The sequence below is a fragment of the Colletotrichum higginsianum genome, chromosome 5 (genome assembly GCF_001672515.1).
Source record: "Colletotrichum higginsianum IMI 349063 chromosome 5, whole genome shotgun sequence".
In the NCBI taxonomy this organism is placed as follows: domain Eukaryota; kingdom Fungi; phylum Ascomycota; class Sordariomycetes; order Glomerellales; family Glomerellaceae; genus Colletotrichum; species Colletotrichum higginsianum.
The window spans coordinates 4,693,441-4,712,669 of NC_030958.1; the positions used below are offsets into that span (position 1 = coordinate 4,693,441).

Sequence of the window (19,229 nt, forward strand, 5' to 3'; positions counted from 1 at the left end):
CCTCCTTATTAGTATCGTAGCAATTAATGATTTGTATCCCAAATTGAGATGATACACCCAACTTGCTTGATCAAGTAAGCGTGAACAATTGTTGAACATGCAGCTTGATGAACTTTTTATGAGCCGGACCGCATCGGCTGCCTCGCGGAGTCCACATCGGAGCTTCCCCGAGCCAAGCATTGTCGAAAGCTACTAAAATTTCCAAAGCCTGGCTAAAATGGCTGCGGTGATCTCAACCACGCGAGCAGAATGACTTGCTCTGGAAAAACTGGAGTGCTGCCTAAGTTGATTTCGTAACATCATCATTCACAACTTTGCATCATAAGTCAGGTACCGTATGTTTTCCCAGCCAAACGTGTGTAAAGCTAAATACATCAGTTGGTTGTCTTGGTTCTTTCAACACCACTCTCTCTTGTGGCCTCGTGTTTTTCCCTTACCACCTTCTGCAGAACATCCTCACAGTTGGCGTCAAACCGCAGGACAAAAAGACGACAACCCTGCATCAGCCGCTCCGTCTTGTCCAGTTCACCCTCACGACCAAAAAGCGTCGTGACAAACTCAACCCCCGCAGTCTTGCCGAGAGGTTCCCCCTTTCTTGAAGCCTTGATCACGGTTCCCTCGCAGGTTTTGACGAGTTTGCGGATCCTGTCCATAAGGCGCTCGCCTGAGTCAAGGTAGTCTTCCAACAAATCTCTTTCTTCTGCATCGGGGACCAGGCCGACGGAAAGCTCAGCGCGCTTCGTTCTGCCGGCTATACTTTTTAGAAGAAGCCAAAACTCGCCAGCCAAGTCAGAGCCAGGAGTGGCGGGTCCGTGGTGATAGACGGTCCAGTCGTAGATCCACTTGCCGAGTGAGTTGCAATCAAACACGCTACCGAGAAGGAGGAAGGGCTCTTCGGTCGGGTGCCAGTGCTTGAGTGAGTAGCCTGGAGGAATAAGGTGCTGCTTGGCATCTGACTCGTTCGCCACACGGACTGTAGGCGGCGTTCTCTTGGTTTGAGCGCTGGCCGAGGAAGCGGCGGTGGGACCCTGACGAGTCGCCCATGCTGCAGAACTGCGGACGGCCGGTCTGGGGGGACGACGAGGCGAGGGCTCGTAGGCGACAGCATCGCGCTGGATGTAGGTAAACGAGCTCTTCGACGTGGCGTAGTAACCGTCAGAGGTGTATCTTGGGCTGGCTAATCGACGACTCGACTTGTCCATGGCAGCATCTGGCCTCGGGTAGTAGTAGTAGTAGTCAGTGTCTTGTTGTGGCTTGTAATTTCTATAGTCGCATGGCGTTCTTCTGGTCCTTGGCAAGACGTAGGTACGGCCATCTACTTAAATGTACTCATCCTCGCCCGCGGAGTCTTCGGGCTCGAAGGTCTTGGCGTACAAAATGGTCTTCTTCGGGGAAATTGCTGGGGTTGTATTGGCCAGGGAACTCGAAGATTTAGTAGCATCATTACCATGCAGACCGCCGCTGTCATTATCTGATACGTTTGGCTCGGTTCTTTCGGATTTAGGTTCTGGTGCTTCATCGGAGAGGGGTTTCGCAAGTTCGCTGGGTTCATCGCTCGAATCGATCCATGGTTCCTCGTCCTTATCTCCGTTCTGAGCGTTATCGCGACTGGTCTGGAATGACGCGCCCGATAGCTGTATCTTCGGACGTACTGACATACTTCCAAAGCTGATCGTTGTTGCCTGGCTAATTGACGAGGAGAAAGATGCGTCGAGTCGAGAAGTAGCGTCCGAAAGGACGTTTTTCCCTCCGAGAAGCTTGTGTGCCATGGAATCAAAAGGCTCTATCTGGTTCGCGGAAAACGGAAGGCCGGGCCCACGGATTCGTTTGCGCTTGGAGATGACGGTGATTCTCACGAAACCTTGAACGTCCTCATCGTCGGAATCGGATTCTGGCTTCTCGCAGGTTGCTTTTCTCTTCTTGCTTCCCTGCTCTTTGCGCCTCTTTGGCCTCTCGCACGTACATTCCTGTTCGTTTTCGGACTCTACTTCTTCCCTAGTTCTTTTCGTCCTCGCGCCCGTGGTGACGTTGAACGCGGATTGGCCGAAGCGAGCTTCGCGGGCGAGACGAGGAGGGGGTGTCGGAGCGTCGGGGAGGACTTCCTCGTCCACTTCAACGACTCGTGAAGAACATGCGGCAATTTTGGCTGTGGATGTAGGTAAGCTTGAGCAAATGCAGAGCAAGGTTGCCGCTGACTCACCACTGTACCTCAACACCCGTCTCCCCAGGTGATTCCGTGAAACATCGGGGGCAAGTGGGTGAGGACTTTGTCGGCGTGGCTCTCTGTGCTTCTCTACACATCAGGCTCATGTCGACTTTCTGGTACGGTAGGAATGCGCTGTCCCAGTCTACGGAACGGTCGACTGCTCTGCGGGTGGCCCGTTTCTGCAACGAGTAACGCTTGCGTTGAATCCGGTGGGCACCTTTTCTGCCCTTGAACCGGTCGACAATGATGTACTCGAATGCTTCCCAAGACGTGATGGTCCTCAGATGAATAGGAAACACTTTCCCAGTCGCGTCTTCGAGAAGGAAAAATTCCTCGCTAACGGGGCGCTCCAACCTCATGATTACTGTTCTGATGCTGCTCAGCTCCGCTGACACGGTGAGGACCATTGATATGAGTTGAGCCGTGGAGCTTTTCAACTCGATGCCCAGCCTGGAAATGAAATCCAGTCTCGAGAGTATCCTTCGTCCAATCATGCCAAAGTATCCCTTCAGGGACTGATTCGAGCTACGAATCATGACTGCCGTTCGATTTTCGGTTTGGGCCGCTTGTTGGATCGCCGCTTTGTGGTTTCGTTGAACAACCCGCCTGGAACGGCTTAGTATCGACGCCACGGACTGGTACGATAAAACTCACGCTGTGGTGACTTCCAGGAGCACGTTCAGTGACAACGTGTACCCCGCCACCTCGGCTCGAAACTTGTCGACGTCACTCTCCTCCAGTTTCCATTGGATCTTTCTTGCCACGTCCTTGAACACGTTCTTCGTTCCCCCGTTTGAAAGGCTTGGCGCAAACTTCTGAATCTTCTCGCCGAATCCCTGCAGGCATAGGCGGATCTGCTCGACGCAGCGCATGGCAATCGCCCTCAGGTCGCCGAGATCGTTGGTAGGGCTTTGGTCTTCGTAGAGATCGGCCACCAGCTGGAGTGTCTTCTCGAGAACCTCGAGGCTTTGGACAACATCCCGGTATTCCTTGACCGAGCCGCGGCAGTCGTCCAGCGCGACAATGATGCTTCTGACGACTTCGATGACTGCGATGAAGTCGCCGACCGCGCCGAAAGTGAGCGTGAACTCCATCGTGGTCTTCCGGGAGTACGTCCGAGGTGACGCTGGGATTGCCGCGGTCGCGGAAGACCGACTTCATGGATCGGTAAGGAGGGAGAGGAAAAGATAAACCCCGCAAGGCTTCAGGAACTGGAAATACTGGCGCCCAATTCTGCCTTGCACTGCCACCCCTGACCAGCTCCGCGTCACAAAGAACATGATTGGACCGTCTCAAAAGCACACAATGCTTCCAGTAAGACACAAGTGCTCAAAAACAGCCTAGCCGTACATGCATAATCTCACTTTGCTGTAGTAATCAGTAGAAAGCAGTGTTGACCTACCTTGTAAAGTGCCAAGTCTCTGCGAAGCAAAATCAGTGACGCAGACTGGAATTTGACCCGCTAGAAGCTATTCACAAGCAGTTTCAGGGACAGTATTGTCCAACTAAGACATGTGAACGAAAGAGGTTCACTTACAGTAGAATTCGAGCTGGTCACGTGACTTTGATCTCGGGACGCTTGGGCCAGGGATCCACATTCGCTTGATGGGATGCTGTTGTTCCGGAGCCGTTCTTCACCCGGTTCCCGCCTAAACCCGTTTCAGTCGTGCCGATAATGGATCAGCGGAGAACTTTTTTTCTTCAATCCCAACCCCTCATCAACTAAACGTCTCAAAACGAAAACTCACAATGGCAACTGACGGAAAAAGTGCTGGGCCGTCGCCCTACGATACGTATCAGACGTCGTTGACGGCGCGGTACTGCAGCCCGGCGATGGCCCGGCTCTTCAGCCAACGGTCCCGCCACTCGCAATGGCGCAAGCTTTGGTTGCTGCTCGCCGAGTCTGAGAGAGAGCTTGGCATCGAGACCATCACGCCCGAAGCCCTCGAGCAGATGAGGCAGCATCTTGAGGTCACTGACCAGGACTTTGAGGTTGCCAGAGTCGAGGAGAAGATCCGCCGCCACGACGTCATGGCCCATGTACACGCCTTCGGAGCTGTTGCGCCGGCCGCGGCTGGCATCATCCATTATGGTGTAAGTTGAAGTTGATGTCGCAACTCTCGGTTTGCTTGAATGCTTTCCGATGACCGCAAAGCCTCTATGAACTGAGTCTGACAAGATTCACATTTAGGCCACCAGCTGCTTCGTCACTGACAATGCGGAACTTGTGCTCATGCGTGATGCCATGGACCTTCTCCTCCCCAGACTGGCCAAGGTTATCTCGAACCTGTCCAAGCTTGCGAGGGAGTGGAAGTCGACACCCACTCTGGCGTACACCCATTTGCAGCCAGGTATAATTCCCCTGTCATCACCAAATTTGGTAGAATCCCTGCTAACCACAAATACCCTTGCTAGCGCAACTGATCACAGGTATACTTGGAGCAATATTCTTTTCTTGGTGGGGTGCAAACCCTTGAGACGACAGTGCTGATTTGTGTCTAGTTGGCAAGCGAGCCGCTCAATGGGCCCAGGATCTCGTTTTCGACCTGGAGAGCATCGAACATGTCCGCAATGGGCTGCTGCTTCGAGGTGAGCCGCTATGCACCACCGCGCATCGCCAGCCTGCGAGAGACTGACCGATATGTGCCAGGTGCCCAAGGAACTACGGGAACCCAGGCTTCGTTCCTCGAGATCTTTGGCGGTGACGGCGCCAAGTGCGACCAGCTGAACGAGCTGTTGTGCAAGAAGGCTGGCTTCCCCGCATGCTACGATGTCTCGACGCAAACCTACACTCGCAAGGTTGACTTGCTTGTCGCCAACGCCATCTGCGGCCTGGGTGCCACGGCGCAAAAGATTGCCGGAGACATCCGCCATCTCGCCTCGTGGCAGGAAGCCGAGGAGCCTTTCGAGGTCAACCAGATCGGATCGTCGGCCATGGCCTTCAAGAGAAACCCCATGCGCTCGGAGCGGGTCTCCAGTCTCGCCCGTGAGCTTCTGTCCAAGCAGGCAACCACCGCAAACACCCTTGCTGCGCAGTGGATGGAGCGCTCGCTGGACGACAGCGCCGTCCGCAGAATGGACCTGCCCGAGATGTTCCTCCTGGCCGATGCCATCATTGGCAGCCTCGATAACATCACCGACGGCATGGTCATTTACCCCCAGGTGATCGCCTCGCGTGTTCAGGAGCAACTGCCCTTCATGGTCACGGAAAACATCATCATGAAGCTCTGTGCCAAGGGCGTTTCCAGGCAGGAAGCCCACGAGCAGATCCGTGTCTTGTCGCACCAGGCTGCCCGTGTCGTGAAGCTCGAGGGTAAGCCGAATGATCTCATCAGCAGGATCAAGGCCACCGAGTTCTTCCAGCCCATCTGGCCTGAGCTCGATGCCATGATGAAGCCCGAGCTCTACATCGGCCGTAGTGCCGAGATTGTCGAGCGTTACTGCGGCGTGGAGGGCGTGGCGGAGAAGAAGATCCAGCGATACAGGGCTATCTTCGAGAAGTCGGCAACGACGGAGCTCAACGTTTGATGAACTTAAGCGCGGAGGCTTTTTTTTTTTTTTTTTTTGAGAAAATAGAGGATCGGAAGGGACCGGCGAAAGGTACTGGGATAGCCGAGATGATGGCAGAAGTTGTCCCATCGGGTGCGGCTGGACCCTCTTATGAAAATGGAAAAAGTTTTTGAATGCCGACCGAGCGACTCAACCTGATCAGTATGCTTTAGCCGACCTGAGTGGACTACAGTGTCTTGGTCCAAGTCAGGCTAATGGTCAGCTCTACAGCGGCATGATGTAGGTGAATTTCCACTTCCATTAAAACGGTATCAATCAAACTGGGACAGGACGGCTTTGATTTTTGTCGAATTCTCTGCGCTGCAATCTGAATAGCGCCAACCGCTGCGGAAAGCCCAAGTCTCAGCCTGATGGGCGCAGATGGCAGTCTTTCCGAGGGTCACGCTTATGTAGTTTGTACAGTCTCATTCCTGAGGGTTGATCGAACCGAGACGTTTGTAAGAGAAGGCAACAAATTAGTCGCAAAGCCGTCTTCTTATCTGTTAAGGTTAGAGCCTTTTCATGCCATCACCCGAAGATCTACTTAGTATCACTAAAGCTCTTCAGCTGTCAGTTATGAAGACAGTATTCGAGAACGCGTTGAGGATCCCGAAGGTGACTTTGGCAGTATCCGGGTCTCAGCTCGAATAGAAGACAACACCAAGCATGTAACCTCGGAGACCAAATGGCAAATCCGCTGCAAGAAGCTGCATTACGAAGACTAAGCTCTCGAAACCAAAAAGTACCTCCTAGGCACTAATTACTAGCACTCAAGCTGAGTCCGATCACACCCTTAATGACAAATATGTTTTCGTTTGTCTTAGGGTACTCTGCGTGGTCTTCCTGCGTGGTGTACTGCATCCTTCTCCTTCACCCCCTGCGACTAGCCACCTTGGTACAGGGATCCTGACGAACGCTGACAAGCCGGCGTCCGCGGTCATCCATGAAACAGCCTTTCTGGCAGCCGTTTCGGATCTGGCAGACAGGTGCCGCAACGGTGTCGGGCGATTGACACGGCGTCGTCGTGGAGGAACACACGATAGTGGATAGTGAGACTGACATGGAAACAAAGCAGAACTGGCAGAAGTTGGGCAAACAGCAAGTACAGTATTTGGGTATGTTCAGGATTGGCTCTCTTTCTGTCGAGAGTTGGCATGATGCTGTGTCTGTATGCTTTACGGATACTATATACTGTCACGTGTTTGCAGTTGAAGACTACGGACCTTGCAATGGACCTGTGACAATCCACCCATAGCTATGCTAGTCTCGAACACAGGGTTTCTAACACTCCTTTAGCACCATGAAACCGTCACCCTGACCGGTTCCGCCTGAATAAGCTTAGATAAGTCTAACTACAGCAATTCCGTCCTGTGTATGGCGCTATCCTGCGTCAGCTACAGTCGCAGCACAGGACAACGCGGCTCCGCGGACAGCGTCGTAGTACAAGGTACCCAGAACGGCCAGCAAGTCCGGCCATGATAATCGCATCATGGCAGATACAGCCGCAGCATAGACGCCACGGATCCGCGGAGAGCGTCTTGGTACACTGTACATACGGCGGTTATTCGTCTAGTGACCAAATGAGCATGGCCACGTCGTCTAAACAGGATGGATAAGAAGCAACTTCAACCCATCGTCTTGAACTCATCCGATTGCTCTCACACCATCTCAGTTTTTCATCTCAGCATTTCTCTATCTATTTAATACCTACTTTGACTACCAAGAGCCCAGGTCGGCCTTTCTTCTATTTATTTTTTTGTCGGACGCAATACTAGATCGACCCATTTCCTTCGCACAATGCACGCCAAACAGGTCTTCGCCGCGCTCCTCGTAGCGGCCACCACTATCACCGAAGCTCGTGCGTGGTCCCTTATACGGTATGCTTACGCCAGTACTAACATGTGGTTTAGGTGCTCTCCAGTCCCGTCAAATCGGCGACGTTGATTGCAACGTCGCCCGTCTGCAGATCGTAGACGCCATCTCGTCGGCCCAGGACACCGTCGGCGGTATCAAGGACGCGACCGTAAAGGATGCAGCGGCGGGTGGTCTCAAACAGGCCAGCGATGCGATCGGGAACATTGGCGTGGCTCTCATCTCCGGTCAGAAAGCCGCGGCAGAAGACCGCACGAGCGTTCAGACCGGGCTCAACGCAACCGGCACAGCTCTGCAAGGGGGTGACCAGTACGCCCCTCCCTAGTAAGCCGTATTGAAATTCCGGGGCCGGTGCTAACATGTTGCAGGACGGACGACGCAGTCAAGCAAGCGCAGGGATTCCTTCAGAAGGCGGTTTCTGCTGGGAAGGACGTCGTCTCTCTTTGCAAGTAGACTGTAGTTGCAGCCCTGCCCTCAGTCTACAACAAGCAGGTACTTTGTAGATAAGGGTTAAAATACTTAATAAATACTTATTAAGAAATTATACTTTCGGGTGGAACATCTTGTTGGTCCGTTAGAAACAGCTTGAATGTCCAGGGGTAAGTTGAGCCGCCCATAAGGTTTCGGATGACTTCCTGTTCATTCCATCTTGGACACAAGTTCAGAAGATGAGCCAGAACTTTGTATCAAGGCATCACTGTCCCAATATCCCTTGTTCTGAATATAGGTTCGACTCTCACCTCACTTATCTGCAGTCTGCGTCTCTGGACTCCACTCTGGTATCTTAAACCAGCATTCACCCTCCTTCTCTCAACCATTATGTTATTTTCATGTAGGATATTCGACTTGCTGAGCCGGACGTGTCTCTACATTCTACTACCGTCGCTTTCAACATCCAAGCCTAAATCCAGTTCGCAAAGTTGCGTGAGTTATACAGGATGCGTCAGGTTTCCAGCACGACTTGGAGAACTTACTCAAACGTTTTCATATCAACAGCACCAACAGTCCCGCTAGGCATCAGTGCTGACGTAGATCGGTGGCCGTGAAGATTTTCTCGGCTCTGATCGTCAAGCGTTGCCTGAAAATAACTGCAAAGATTTTGGAATTCTGAATATTTTGCTCATCTTGCTGATTGAACTCGCATGACAATAAGAAAATCCACGGTCGGCTTTATGTTCCAATACTTTGACCCAAACCTATTGCAAGCGGTTTCGTACAAAAACTGACCTCAACCTGCCACTATGTCGCTTGAAGCCCGAGGAGAGGTACAGCTGTGGATCTTTTCGGGGGAACAGACAAACTCGGAGCACAGTAACTTTTGCACGGTTGAATTACAAAGCTTTTCAATGACATCTAGAAATTGAACATCACATTAAAAACTCCATAAAGAGCTCGCTGCTTAATGACACTGCTTATTTGTAGACAACAAGTTCATTTTGCCTCAACGCATACCCATCACCTTTAATCAGTAAAGATAGACACAACGTAAGACAAGGCAAATGCTGATATATTATACGCTCTAAATAGGCATCTGAATCGAGATTGTCTGTCCGACATTCATCGTTGTATTGCGTGCCTTAGTTTGAGCAGCTGCTTGGATACAAAACAGGCAATTAGGTAAGAGACCCCATAATCGTCTTGCTGCGTCAATGGCATATCAGAACGAAGCCCCTCTCATCATTAAATAAAGTTTCCCGAACCGTGGCAGCGGGTCATGTGCTGGCCAAGAGGGGGAGCAGGCTTGATGCAAGCGGTAATAAAGCCAGAAACCCATTGGGAGTTGGCGTAGCTGCCATCATCATGGGCGTCTGCCATCCAAGTTCCGGTCTGGGTCATTGAGCCGACGCAGCCTTGGAAGGTGCGGCCGTATCTCCGGGTTGTCCAAGGCTGGGTGACCCAGACGCCAGCGTTACCGTTCTTGACAAGAGTCGAGTACTGGTCAGTCGTGGTCGTTGTCCAGGTCTTAGAGTAGTTGATGCCCAGACTTGTTTTAAGGTAGTCCTTGATGAAAGTGACGTCAAGGCCCACTGAACCCGTTACCGAGTTGGAAACACTCCAGCCGGAGGCAATGAAGGAGTTGACACCCTCTCCGGCACCTCTTACAACTGGACCCATTTGCACGTCCCAGTCGAGGAACTTCTGCGTCGTGTCGGTGACGGTCGATGTGGTGTGAGCGCAATCGCGAGGAACCACTCCTGGCTCGGCATTGCTTATGTCGGGGGCAGTGAAGTTTAGCCAGTCATAATCGATCTCGGGCTTCTCAAGAGCAATGCCTTCCGCCTTCACGAACTCGTAAAATGCGGTCTCGTTGAGAATGTCGACTGATAACTTCAGAGTCAGCAATCTCTTCATGCGAATACATTAAACTAAGAAGATTGCGTGGCTTCATAATTTAGACGCGTTTTGCCTCTTGACGCGGCCATACATCAGTGAAAGAGAGGTGCCAGGTACTACTCACGTTTTTCCCCGTTGACAAGGAGAATCTCGCCAGGTGCGAGAGCTTGAGCGAGTCCGCCACGGGCAATTAGATCGCCTTCAGTGATGGGCACGGCACCGGCAGCGGCAGTGAACAGAAGGCAGATGAACTGAGAGGTCTTCATTTTGACGGAAGAGCTGGGTGATAATGATAATAAAGATTAATAAGGGGGGATAGAGAGTTGTGCTGTAACGAGTGTGGTGCGTCGAGAAGATTTTGGATTGGGAGTTTGTTGATTTTTTATATCACCGAGCAATGAGATATCTGTTACATGATTGACAGTTGACCGACACTTATCTGGAAACTTGAACCTTGGTTATCGGCTCCTAGATTGAGTTGAAGGCCACCCCGGATAACCGGCAGTCATACAGGTCCCTCCTTCGCACGTGGCGTGGGACATGAGTCGTAGCTCAACCCCGCGCCTTGATCTTATTGGTTTGATAAATATGTGCCTAATCGTGCCTGGAGATCGTTTCAATATATTTCAGTATGGCTCTGAAAATGTAAAGAGTCAAGGGGATTCGGGTCAGCCTAACTCACTCTAGTATGATGCTAACCCCTCTCTTCCCATCTACCATTTGGCTCGAAGCAGGGCTTACGGAAACACGGCATGGAGCTGATTCGTGGATACTAAAGGCATATTGAAGTCGTATTACATGATTCAGTGGTCGTTCCAGGCCCAATGGTGTCATCTCTCAAATAAGACACCTAGCCGAGCATGACATGTGGCAGTGAAACTGTCCCTTTTCGCGGACGGTTGAATAAGCCAGGGCCCTAGGAGACGCTCATTGAACTTTAAGTCGCAACGCGTGTGGGTTTCTTGCCCACTTGCCGTGTACCATCATGTAAATCGCATCCTACCAGCTCCCTGCGGAGAAAGATATCTCCTGAGTCTTGAGTGGGAGTGGTAAAGCTTGTTTGAGCACCCCGGATGAATATCTAAGGCGACCAACTATCTCTATTGGAAGATCGACATGATACACAATCTCGGTGACGACTCAGGACAGCCGAGGATAGAAGAACACAGCATCTTTAGTAAACATGCTTAAAGTATATGCAGAAGATTCAACAACACATGAGTATTCGAGAAATATTTGGAACTCGAGCTTTCATAACGCACCAGGGATCAAGTTTGAGAATATTCGTCATTTTAGTGGTGGAAATCAGAACTTCCCTAGTGGGCGCTGTCTACATCATGAGCCCCAATATGTGTCCTCTCTTGACGCTTAAGAACTGCCCAGGAACAGGCTTACGATGGCTGCAAGGCGGTGGAACTTTTCAATAGTTCCAGAATGGTCTCCACCTCGATACGAATAATTCATCGGCGAGGTATGGCGATCCTTGCAGGACAATATTCGGCGTACATCACGAACGTGGTTACAGAGCCGAGGTCTGCTATCAATCCTTAAGTTATCTTAATGAATGGCTTATCTTTACCCCCACAGTTCATCAGAAGAGTCAACTACATTAACTTCTCGTTGAGGCTTTCTTATATATTTAATGATGCTCTAACATCCCTCCCGACTATCCCATCGCTCAAAGGTCTTACGGTTCATTTTCTCGCGAGCTTCTCTGAAAGTCAATTCTCCAAAATTTATCAAACCCATACTCTACAAACCTCAGCTACAACATGCAGATCACGTCGCTCATCTCCTTCGTGGCTCTGGCTGCCGTGTTTGTTTTCCCAACCACCTCCGATAGCTTTCCTACTGACATTTGATCTCAAGCGCTTCTGCCAATTTGCACAGTAGCGCCGTCTGCGTCACCGATAGAACCAGCCAGCCCGTTGGCGGCACTGCGTTCAGTGTCAGCTATACGTGGTCTAACAACTACGAGATCCTCCCTGATGCGACGAAGTGTGCTTGTAACCTTTACCGAAACCGTAACACCGGTAACGAGCAGTGGGATAAATGTCCCGACTGCACCTTCGTATGTCTCAAAACCACGATCATTAGGTTCCGTCTAGATCTCACTAACCAAATATTAGGACGGTATCCAATGCAATTCTGCCGGCTGGCATATTGGTGGTGATGAGGTATGTCATCGAGTCCTGTCACTGTCTGAGAACAACTTTGACGGTAGCTTGTTGGTTTCTAGTTCGATTACTACTGCGAGAAAAAATGCGGTGCTGAAGGCTCTGAGGCCAACTAGTATTGGGTCTTTGGAAGGAAGAAACCCCTCTTTCAGGGACAGGCTTTACCAAATCTGGATATTTGATACTCCTGGATCAGGACATCATGACGGTTCACTTCTCGAGTAAATATGAGTATTATCATGTTCAGTTCAAAGTCGCCTTCCAAGCATAACCCAATACTCAGCTCTTTTCTGTTTCCGTTCTTGTAATTACATTGAGCAACCTGTAAAGACTCGAAGATGCAAACCTTGCTATGAATATTGCTATGTACAGGCCATCGGACTCCACCCTTCCCCCTTAATCCTCTTCAAGGCTATGTAAAGCTTATACTGGTTCTTCTAAATTTACGTGTTCGTTATTTGACGTGGCTGAACTGGGCGTTTCTGATGACCTTTGGTGAATTATTGCCGCAACGGCGACTTGACACACACAATGGAACCTTTCTTTGAACAAGGACTAAGCAGCTAAGAAATTACGCCTTGGTAGGAGACCTGTATGTGGAAATACGAGACGAACTGCCTGATGGCATCATTCTATGTTTACCCCGGTCGTTTGATTTTATTGCGTAACTTCAACCCCGCGTTTCTTACCCACGTGCCTGATGGTCAACTGTCTACCGCAAGCAAATAGGTGGCTGTAAAGCATTGACCTAGGACTGATAGGCTTGGATTTCCCACGAGTCACGTTACTTGCTAGAGCTTGGCGCTAGTTGTGCCGTCATAGCCTTCGCTTGCCAATCCTTGCCGAAACTGTAACGATAATTAGTATCCTCTTCTCTGGTTCGCTACCACTCCCATGGGACCCGACGTGCAGAGCTCCAGCGAATAGGCCGCTTCAAGCAATTTTCCCGATTGGATTTCTACCTGGCGCCGTTATCGGATCTATCTCCCGGCTGTTTTGTGCCGATTGTAATTTATTCTGCCGATTACTAGTAGCATGGCGTGAACACATGATATCAACAGGCACACTTGAGTCAATATCCCGGGTTCGACAAGATTGGATTTATCCGAGGCTCAATACACAAGGGGAAACTTGAAAGCCGAGGCACTGGGGACTCGTCGAGTCACCCTTCGAATTACTATGGTGGCATTACCTCTTCCGCAAAGTGACCTCACGGCGCAGTGGAAAGGAGTCTCGGTAACATTGGCCATGATCCGCATTGCCGTGGCAAGGAAACACACACATGGAAGCACCAATGCTTAATCAAAAAATCTCTACATGAAGTGGCAGGACTGAGTGATTGGGGGGATACGTTGACGTGGATGGCGGCGTTGGCTTTTGATGTCAGAGCCATTGCAAGCATGAGAAGGAGCAAGCTTACTGCCTTCTTCAACTGCCTGCCGATACATATCTCTGTAATTGCCAGCTACTGTACTAAAACTACTGGATATTGTGATTCTCTGTCGCAGCTCGCTGAGGATTGTGTCATGTTTTTTTGTTAAATCTCATGGAGCGCAGTCTGTGAGAAAGTGAATGAACATAATAAGAACATGTCGAAGTCAGAGACATGCTTGATCATAGCTAAGAGTTTGAAGGCAGCTTTGCGCTTCGACATGGTTGACAAGCTGTCATCAGAGCGACACCTTCCATCAGGAAACAAACTGATGGCCGTGGAGAAGTTCGTCTCATGCTTACTCCTTGTATCTGTGTTACTCTCGAAATAGTGAAGCACCTTGAGCAGGGATTGGATGTGTTTTTTCGTGGTGAGGGACAAGACAGAACGAGCAGAATGCGAGATGAACGCAAGCATGAAACCCAGAAAGTAGGAAAACAAGAATACCGCGACGATGTGGCCATTGCCTTTTTGAGCTTCAACATGGCGACAAGATTGTTGCGGGTAAGGTCCAGGTAAACTTCTGCGACTACCCTCTGATGTCCCTAGTGCGTCGGTCTGACGCCGAACTGTCTCGGCCTTACGAGCACAGCATTGCAGGCTTCATTGACGATGCTCTGGACATAGAGTATGTCCAGTGTTTTACTTGGTGCCTTCACGATGAGCAGAGAGTTGGGTGTCATGATGACTGCATTGGGATTGCATCTGATGCGACACTATCCAAGATTCTGAAGGTGACCGCACTTGCATTCGAGTCACCTCTGATTGTCGATAAACGACGGATTCGTTGGTTCAAGGAACGCTTGGCCGGAGTTCTTGAAACAGCGACCCGCCATGTTCTCCATTTACCGGAGGGAGTCCGTCACAATATTGCAAGCTGGGCCTTGGACTCTTACACCACCCGTCGTCGCTTGGCCACTGATTGCGCCAACAAGAGATGTGCGGAGGTAACCAACGTTGTATCGTCGTCCATCGACACTTCGAAAATGATCTATGCGAAATACGTCGAATTTGAGGGCGTCCATTGCATTGCCTGCTTGGCGAGCGCAGCCAGCGACGAGAAGGACGTCCTACTGTTTGATCCGACCTTGCCGTCGTCCGCCAACAGCCTGTACGTCGCGAGCGATCATCTAGGCGTTCGACAAATTTTGTTTGCCGATTCCTCGGAACGGGGCACCATCCAACAAGCAGCAGACGTTTGGCGGAAAGCAGTATAATTAGAAAGTCTTGGTGGCCTTCTCCGGTTCTACAGCGATGTGAGTGCAAGCCCTGGGACGAAGCCTATGTTGACACCTGAGTTTACTTGAGGCGGTAGGGATTAAAGCTGCGCATGGTTAAAGGTGCATCTGCTGCGCTGCCCAAAGTCTCTTAGGGATTTCCACAGATTCCACTGGGGTGTGTTTGGGTTAAAAGCATATGCAATGCAGAACCAAGCTACTGCATGTCGGCGGTCTCTTGTAACAACCCCCAGACCACAGCCTACTCACTGTGCTGGAATCGCGAGATCGTAATGCTACATGCACACCAAGCCCAGGAGGACCTTAACTTTTAGCAAGGCGTACAGACCACAGGCAAAGCTGCTCTTTAGCAGTATATGCCGCTCCATGCAGATAAGGCATTGACGGAAATCTGGAAACTCAATGGCCCGTTCAGAAGCGCAATTGCGTTACGGTACGTCTCGTTCCGTTTGGATATCAGGTCAGAGGATTGCTCACATAGACCAGTTTGTTACAAACCAGGGCCGCTCGGAGTTACTAGGGTTGCAGCCTATGCCAAACTAGAGCCACTCCAAGTAGACTCTTCTTAACTTGCCGAGCAAAACCACAAGCCGCATCTACGCTGAGACGACGACTTTTAGCGTACGAAGGTTAGGCTTCAAGACATGCCGTCCTAAATCCCAAGGCCAATCGCCTAATGTTAAGTAGCCAAGCTCGCCATATCCAATCTCTCGCCCTCACAAATACTTTGCATAAAACAAAGCTAAGCTCAACAACGTGGTTAAGATCACCCCGTATCAACGCCACAGCCGCAGGAGAACTATCATCATCGGACTTCTTCTCCACTGTATTAACGGGACTACAGCCTGCGTCAATTAAATTAAGCTTGACTGCCTAGGAAAGCCGTTGCGTGTTGATCCTGCTTGTAAGCTGTAGTTTGGGTTTTGGCTAACGGAGAATGGACCTTCGGTGTTGAATGTCCTCTTGTCCTAAGAGCAGCCGACGCTGGTAGATTGTGATGGCTGGTCTGGGGCAGACTGGTGCGACGATCTTGAGTAGTGGTATCCTAACTGGCAGTGTCAGTTGTCCCACTAAGGGCGTCTCAGTCCCGAAACAACCGAGCTGGGACGGAGCATATGTTGAGAAGGGCGTGTTTGAAATGAGCTGTTTGTGTTGGAATTAAAGCGGATATTGGATCTCGGGATATTAGTGAGCATAATTAATTGTGTGTGTATGTGTGTGTGTGTGTGTGCAGGCTGATTCAGGTGGTGTGAAGTAAGGGGGGCGGTGCCCCACAGACTCATCAGGTGCCAGGCTGCCAAGGCCCTTGGAGGTTTCTCCAGCGCACGGGTTGCTCGCACCGGCCGACGTACGGGCCCGACTCGGGACGCGCCGTGTGAGAAAAGGGGCCGATCCGGGAGGCGTCGGCGTCTAGGCGACCTTACATAGGAACGCGTGTTGTGTGTGGTGCAGTCCAGCCACGAAGTGCTTGAACTGGCGGATCTTTCGACAGTATGCCAGAGTGGTGACTGTTGTCGGGCGTGTGAGTTGACATCGGCAGTAAGCCCTTGCCAAGTAAACAGCTCGTATCGAAGCTCCATTTATCTATTAATTAGTCTCATATTAGTTGTTTGGCAGTTAGGGGCCGGGTCTGGTCGGGAATTTGACAACAAGGTTCAATGAGTCGGATTTCGCTGCCTGCGGAATAGATTGAACCACACATAGTCAGGACTGACTCAAGAAGCAGGTTTCGAGTTGAATTTGAGTTCCCTCCTGAACCCGCTCATTTCTAACAGGGGTCGTGACAGCAGCAGCAGCAGCAGCAGCAGCAGCAGGATCTTGATGAGGAGAAAAAAAACCAGAAATAGCCTATTTGTGTTTGAATGTTTGAACTTCATGCTATTTGTTAGCGTGTTACAGAATACAAGAGACAGCAACAGCTCGCTAGTCAAGTCGTGTGAAAATGAGGCTGACCTCCGCCTATGATTCAGCCCGTTGGTTAGGGATAGGACCCGTATGGGGTCAAGCGTAGAACAGCCTACTGTCTCGGCTTGGCCCAGCTTGTCACCACAGATATAGGAGAGAAACTAAGTTAGATTGCCTTGTCTGATAATATGACCGACGAGCAAGAGAATACTGGCCTGTCATATGCTGTGCGGTTGTCTCCCTTTTGCAAAGAAGGTATATAAAGCAATGTGGTTCATCCGAAAGTGCGGTTGATCGTCTCCATCATCCAACCAAAAAAAGGCAAATTTCACCAATCCTGTTCTCAACATGCATCGGTCCACCATTCTGTGCGCTCTCAGCGCCATCGTTTCCCTAGCTTACGCTGGTGACTTTTCCAAGTCCTGCAGTAGCATTTCATTTCGATCAACGTCCATAAGCGCCAGCTGCAACGACAAATTTGGTGACTCTGTCGGGACCAATATCGACTTGACTAGATGTCTAGCAAATGTTGGCGGGAGACTTGTGGTAGGTGACCCGTGCTTCCTTTTTTAAGCTGCGTCTAGTCCGTCAGTACACTAATGCCCTATTCTCAGTGCCGACCATCCAAGTATGAACATGTAAAGCAAGACGGATAATGAATGTGCTACTGACGTTGATGTTATTCAGCCCTTCGTTCAAGTTCTGCGACTGCGGTCTCGCTGGTGACCGTAGCGTGCTGAATTGCCGATGCACCGACAGCACGGGCACGAAGAAACCCACTTCAATCGATCTCGGTAAGCAGGATGAGCAGGCAGCCTACTACAGTAATGATTGCCCAGACGCTGACATTTGTGACAAGACTCATGCTTGACCAACGATGGGGGCGACCTTGAATGCTGATGAGTACATGTTACTGTTGGAATCGGAATCAGCTTCATGTCGGATCTCGTCCGAACGAATCCGGACCCGGCAGGCCGCGGGGCAATCACCGGCCCTGGCCCACCGACCCTTGTAGTATTTGACTTTTTGGCGCAATAGAACAACAACGAGATATTCAACATTTCCAAAGTGACTTGTGTAGATGAAAACATCTACCTGGCAATTTTATAAACAAACTGAGTAGAATTGGACGCCAGAGCGGTTCGTTCTCGATGGAACGGAGTTTTAATCACCTCTTAACCTATTAGGCCGTTGTCACAGGTTCGTGTGGGCACACCAGCCTCCCCTGAATTAGGTGTCGTCTAGAGGAACCATAACCATCTGAAGGTTGCGGCAACTAAACTTAATCCCCAACTCAAAACTGCATCAAGGTGGGGAGTTGCCGCCAGTTTATTCACCTTCACCCTTACTTAGAGTGCTGTTGGTTACACATGCAGAGCGAGTTGGCGCTTTGCGGCCTCTTTCATGAGTTGGCCGTGGAAGTAAACGCGGAGCCACCATCGGAATGATACGACGACTACGATAGGATCTGTCTTGGGGGCTTCAAGCCACATCGAATTCTCCTGTATTTTGGCACTTTGTGTTGAGCCAATGTGACCAAACCCAATTCTGCAAGCTTTTAGTCAGCTTACTACACTGTGCCCGCTTCCTTCGCCCCTAGCACATCTGTCATCTGTCATCTCGGTCCTCAACCACCGTCTTTACTTCCCACCGAACCACAGAGCCAACTCTCGAAAAACATCATGGGCAAAAGAGTGTACCCCCGCACCATCGTCGAAGAGGCCCCGAGCCACGACGGCAGGCCCTGCTACGCGGCCTGGCAGATGACGGAAATGGACCCCGACACCGAGACGCCGCCGGACGCCTCCAACCGGCCCAAGTGGTCCATCCAGCTCTACGACACCACGCCCGCGGCCGGCGACCGCGAGCACATCAAGGCCACAGCAAAAAGGCTCGAGGAGTCGACGCGCCGGGCCCGCCAAAGGCGCGAGGCGCATAGTCGCGTCGAGGTCCACGGCCTCGTGCTCCCCGCCGGCACGCCCGAGGCCGAACGCGTGGCGCTGTGCGCGGCGCACCACCGCGCCGAGGTCGCCGCGCGTAACGCCTCCGGCACCGCCGACTTCTTCATCCCCCCGACCTTTGACGAGCTGTGGGAGCGCCGCATCCTCGTCATCGACAAGCCCGTCGCCGACGCCACCAGAGACGAGAGCTCGCCGGGGACGGGCGAGAGGGACGACGACGGCGGGGGCGCTTTCCTTGCCGTGTTTTTCGACATGAAACCCGAGGCCGCGGCCGAGGGCCCCGACGGACCCGACTACGAAGTGGTGCGGTTCCCGGGTAGGGACCTGGGCGACAGGCTGCGGAGCTTCACTAGCTCGATTGAGTGGTTCTACAACTCGTATGTTGGAAACGGGACGATCTATAGCGGCCTGGAGAAGTGGCGACGAGAGGCCTAGGCTGCGTTGGATGAGGTCCTCCCAGCAAGTCGAGCAACATGTCAAGCAACAGGAGCGGCCCAAGTGATGGGTAGGGACATCGATTGAAACCCAAGAATTGCGCAGTATGCTTCAAAAACT

The 19,229-nt window shown here is 51.3% G+C and overlaps 10 protein-coding genes across 10 annotated transcripts; 7 read left to right on the forward strand and 3 right to left on the reverse strand.

Annotated features, from left to right (window-relative positions):
• Positions 1 to 374: 374 nt before the first annotated feature.
• CH63R_08273 (Vegetative cell wall protein gp1) lies at positions 375 to 1,202 on the reverse strand (the record flags this gene model as incomplete). The annotated part of the gene is made up of 1 exon (XM_018303247.1): positions 375 to 1,202. One exon carries the CDS (start codon positions 1,200 to 1,202, stop codon positions 375 to 377), a length of 828 nt encoding a protein of 275 aa, XP_018158025.1.
• A 994-nt stretch (positions 1,203 to 2,196) lies between these two features.
• Positions 2,197 to 3,300, reverse strand: CH63R_08274 (uncharacterized protein; the record flags this gene model as incomplete). The annotated part of the gene is made up of 2 exons (XM_018303248.1): positions 2,197 to 2,812; positions 2,861 to 3,300. The coding sequence occupies 2 exons, from the start codon at positions 3,298 to 3,300 to the stop codon at positions 2,197 to 2,199; spliced, it is 1,056 nt and encodes a 351-aa protein (XP_018158026.1).
• A 655-nt stretch (positions 3,301 to 3,955) lies between these two features.
• On the forward strand, positions 3,956 to 5,734 carry CH63R_08275 (Adenylosuccinate lyase; the record flags this gene model as incomplete). The annotated part of the gene is made up of 4 exons (XM_018303249.1): positions 3,956 to 4,300; positions 4,398 to 4,557; positions 4,709 to 4,795; positions 4,857 to 5,734. The coding sequence occupies 4 exons, from the start codon at positions 3,956 to 3,958 to the stop codon at positions 5,732 to 5,734; spliced, it is 1,470 nt and encodes a 489-aa protein (XP_018158027.1).
• A 1,818-nt stretch (positions 5,735 to 7,552) lies between these two features.
• CH63R_08276 (uncharacterized protein) lies at positions 7,553 to 8,080 on the forward strand (the record flags this gene model as incomplete). The annotated part of the gene is made up of 3 exons (XM_018303250.1): positions 7,553 to 7,613; positions 7,666 to 7,936; positions 7,996 to 8,080. 3 exons carry the CDS (start codon positions 7,553 to 7,555, stop codon positions 8,078 to 8,080), a joined length of 417 nt encoding a protein of 138 aa, XP_018158028.1.
• A 1,227-nt stretch (positions 8,081 to 9,307) lies between these two features.
• Positions 9,308 to 10,227, reverse strand: CH63R_08277 (uncharacterized protein; the record flags this gene model as incomplete). Its single annotated transcript, XM_018303251.1, has 2 exons — positions 9,308 to 9,948; positions 10,086 to 10,227. 2 exons carry the CDS (start codon positions 10,225 to 10,227, stop codon positions 9,308 to 9,310), a joined length of 783 nt encoding a protein of 260 aa, XP_018158029.1.
• A 1,506-nt stretch (positions 10,228 to 11,733) lies between these two features.
• Positions 11,734 to 12,254, forward strand: CH63R_08278 (uncharacterized protein; the record flags this gene model as incomplete). Its single annotated transcript, XM_018303252.1, has 4 exons — positions 11,734 to 11,777; positions 11,831 to 12,032; positions 12,091 to 12,138; positions 12,201 to 12,254. 4 exons carry the CDS (start codon positions 11,734 to 11,736, stop codon positions 12,252 to 12,254), a joined length of 348 nt encoding a protein of 115 aa, XP_018158030.1.
• Positions 12,255 to 13,966: 1,712 nt separating this feature from the next.
• Positions 13,967 to 15,122, forward strand: CH63R_08279 (uncharacterized protein; the record flags this gene model as incomplete). Its single annotated transcript, XM_018303253.1, is given in 3 exon segments — positions 13,967 to 14,074; positions 14,086 to 14,781; positions 14,943 to 15,122. 3 exon segments carry the CDS (start codon positions 13,967 to 13,969, stop codon positions 15,120 to 15,122), a joined length of 984 nt encoding a protein of 327 aa, XP_018158031.1.
• A 42-nt stretch (positions 15,123 to 15,164) lies between these two features.
• Positions 15,165 to 15,685, forward strand: CH63R_08280 (uncharacterized protein; the record flags this gene model as incomplete). Its single annotated transcript, XM_018303254.1, is given in 4 exon segments — positions 15,165 to 15,241; positions 15,290 to 15,362; positions 15,367 to 15,429; positions 15,443 to 15,685. Coding segments are annotated over 4 exon segments (456 nt in total).
• Positions 15,686 to 17,061: 1,376 nt separating this feature from the next.
• On the forward strand, positions 17,062 to 17,613 carry CH63R_08281 (Cvnh domain-containing protein; the record flags this gene model as incomplete). Its single annotated transcript, XM_018303255.1, has 3 exons — positions 17,062 to 17,259; positions 17,414 to 17,507; positions 17,573 to 17,613. 3 exons carry the CDS (start codon positions 17,062 to 17,064, stop codon positions 17,611 to 17,613), a joined length of 333 nt encoding a protein of 110 aa, XP_018158033.1.
• Positions 17,614 to 18,395: 782 nt separating this feature from the next.
• CH63R_08282 (Arca-like protein) lies at positions 18,396 to 19,109 on the forward strand (the record flags this gene model as incomplete). Its single annotated transcript, XM_018303256.1, has 1 exon — positions 18,396 to 19,109. One exon carries the CDS (start codon positions 18,396 to 18,398, stop codon positions 19,107 to 19,109), a length of 714 nt encoding a protein of 237 aa, XP_018158034.1.
• Between the last annotated feature and the right edge of the window lie 120 nt (positions 19,110 to 19,229).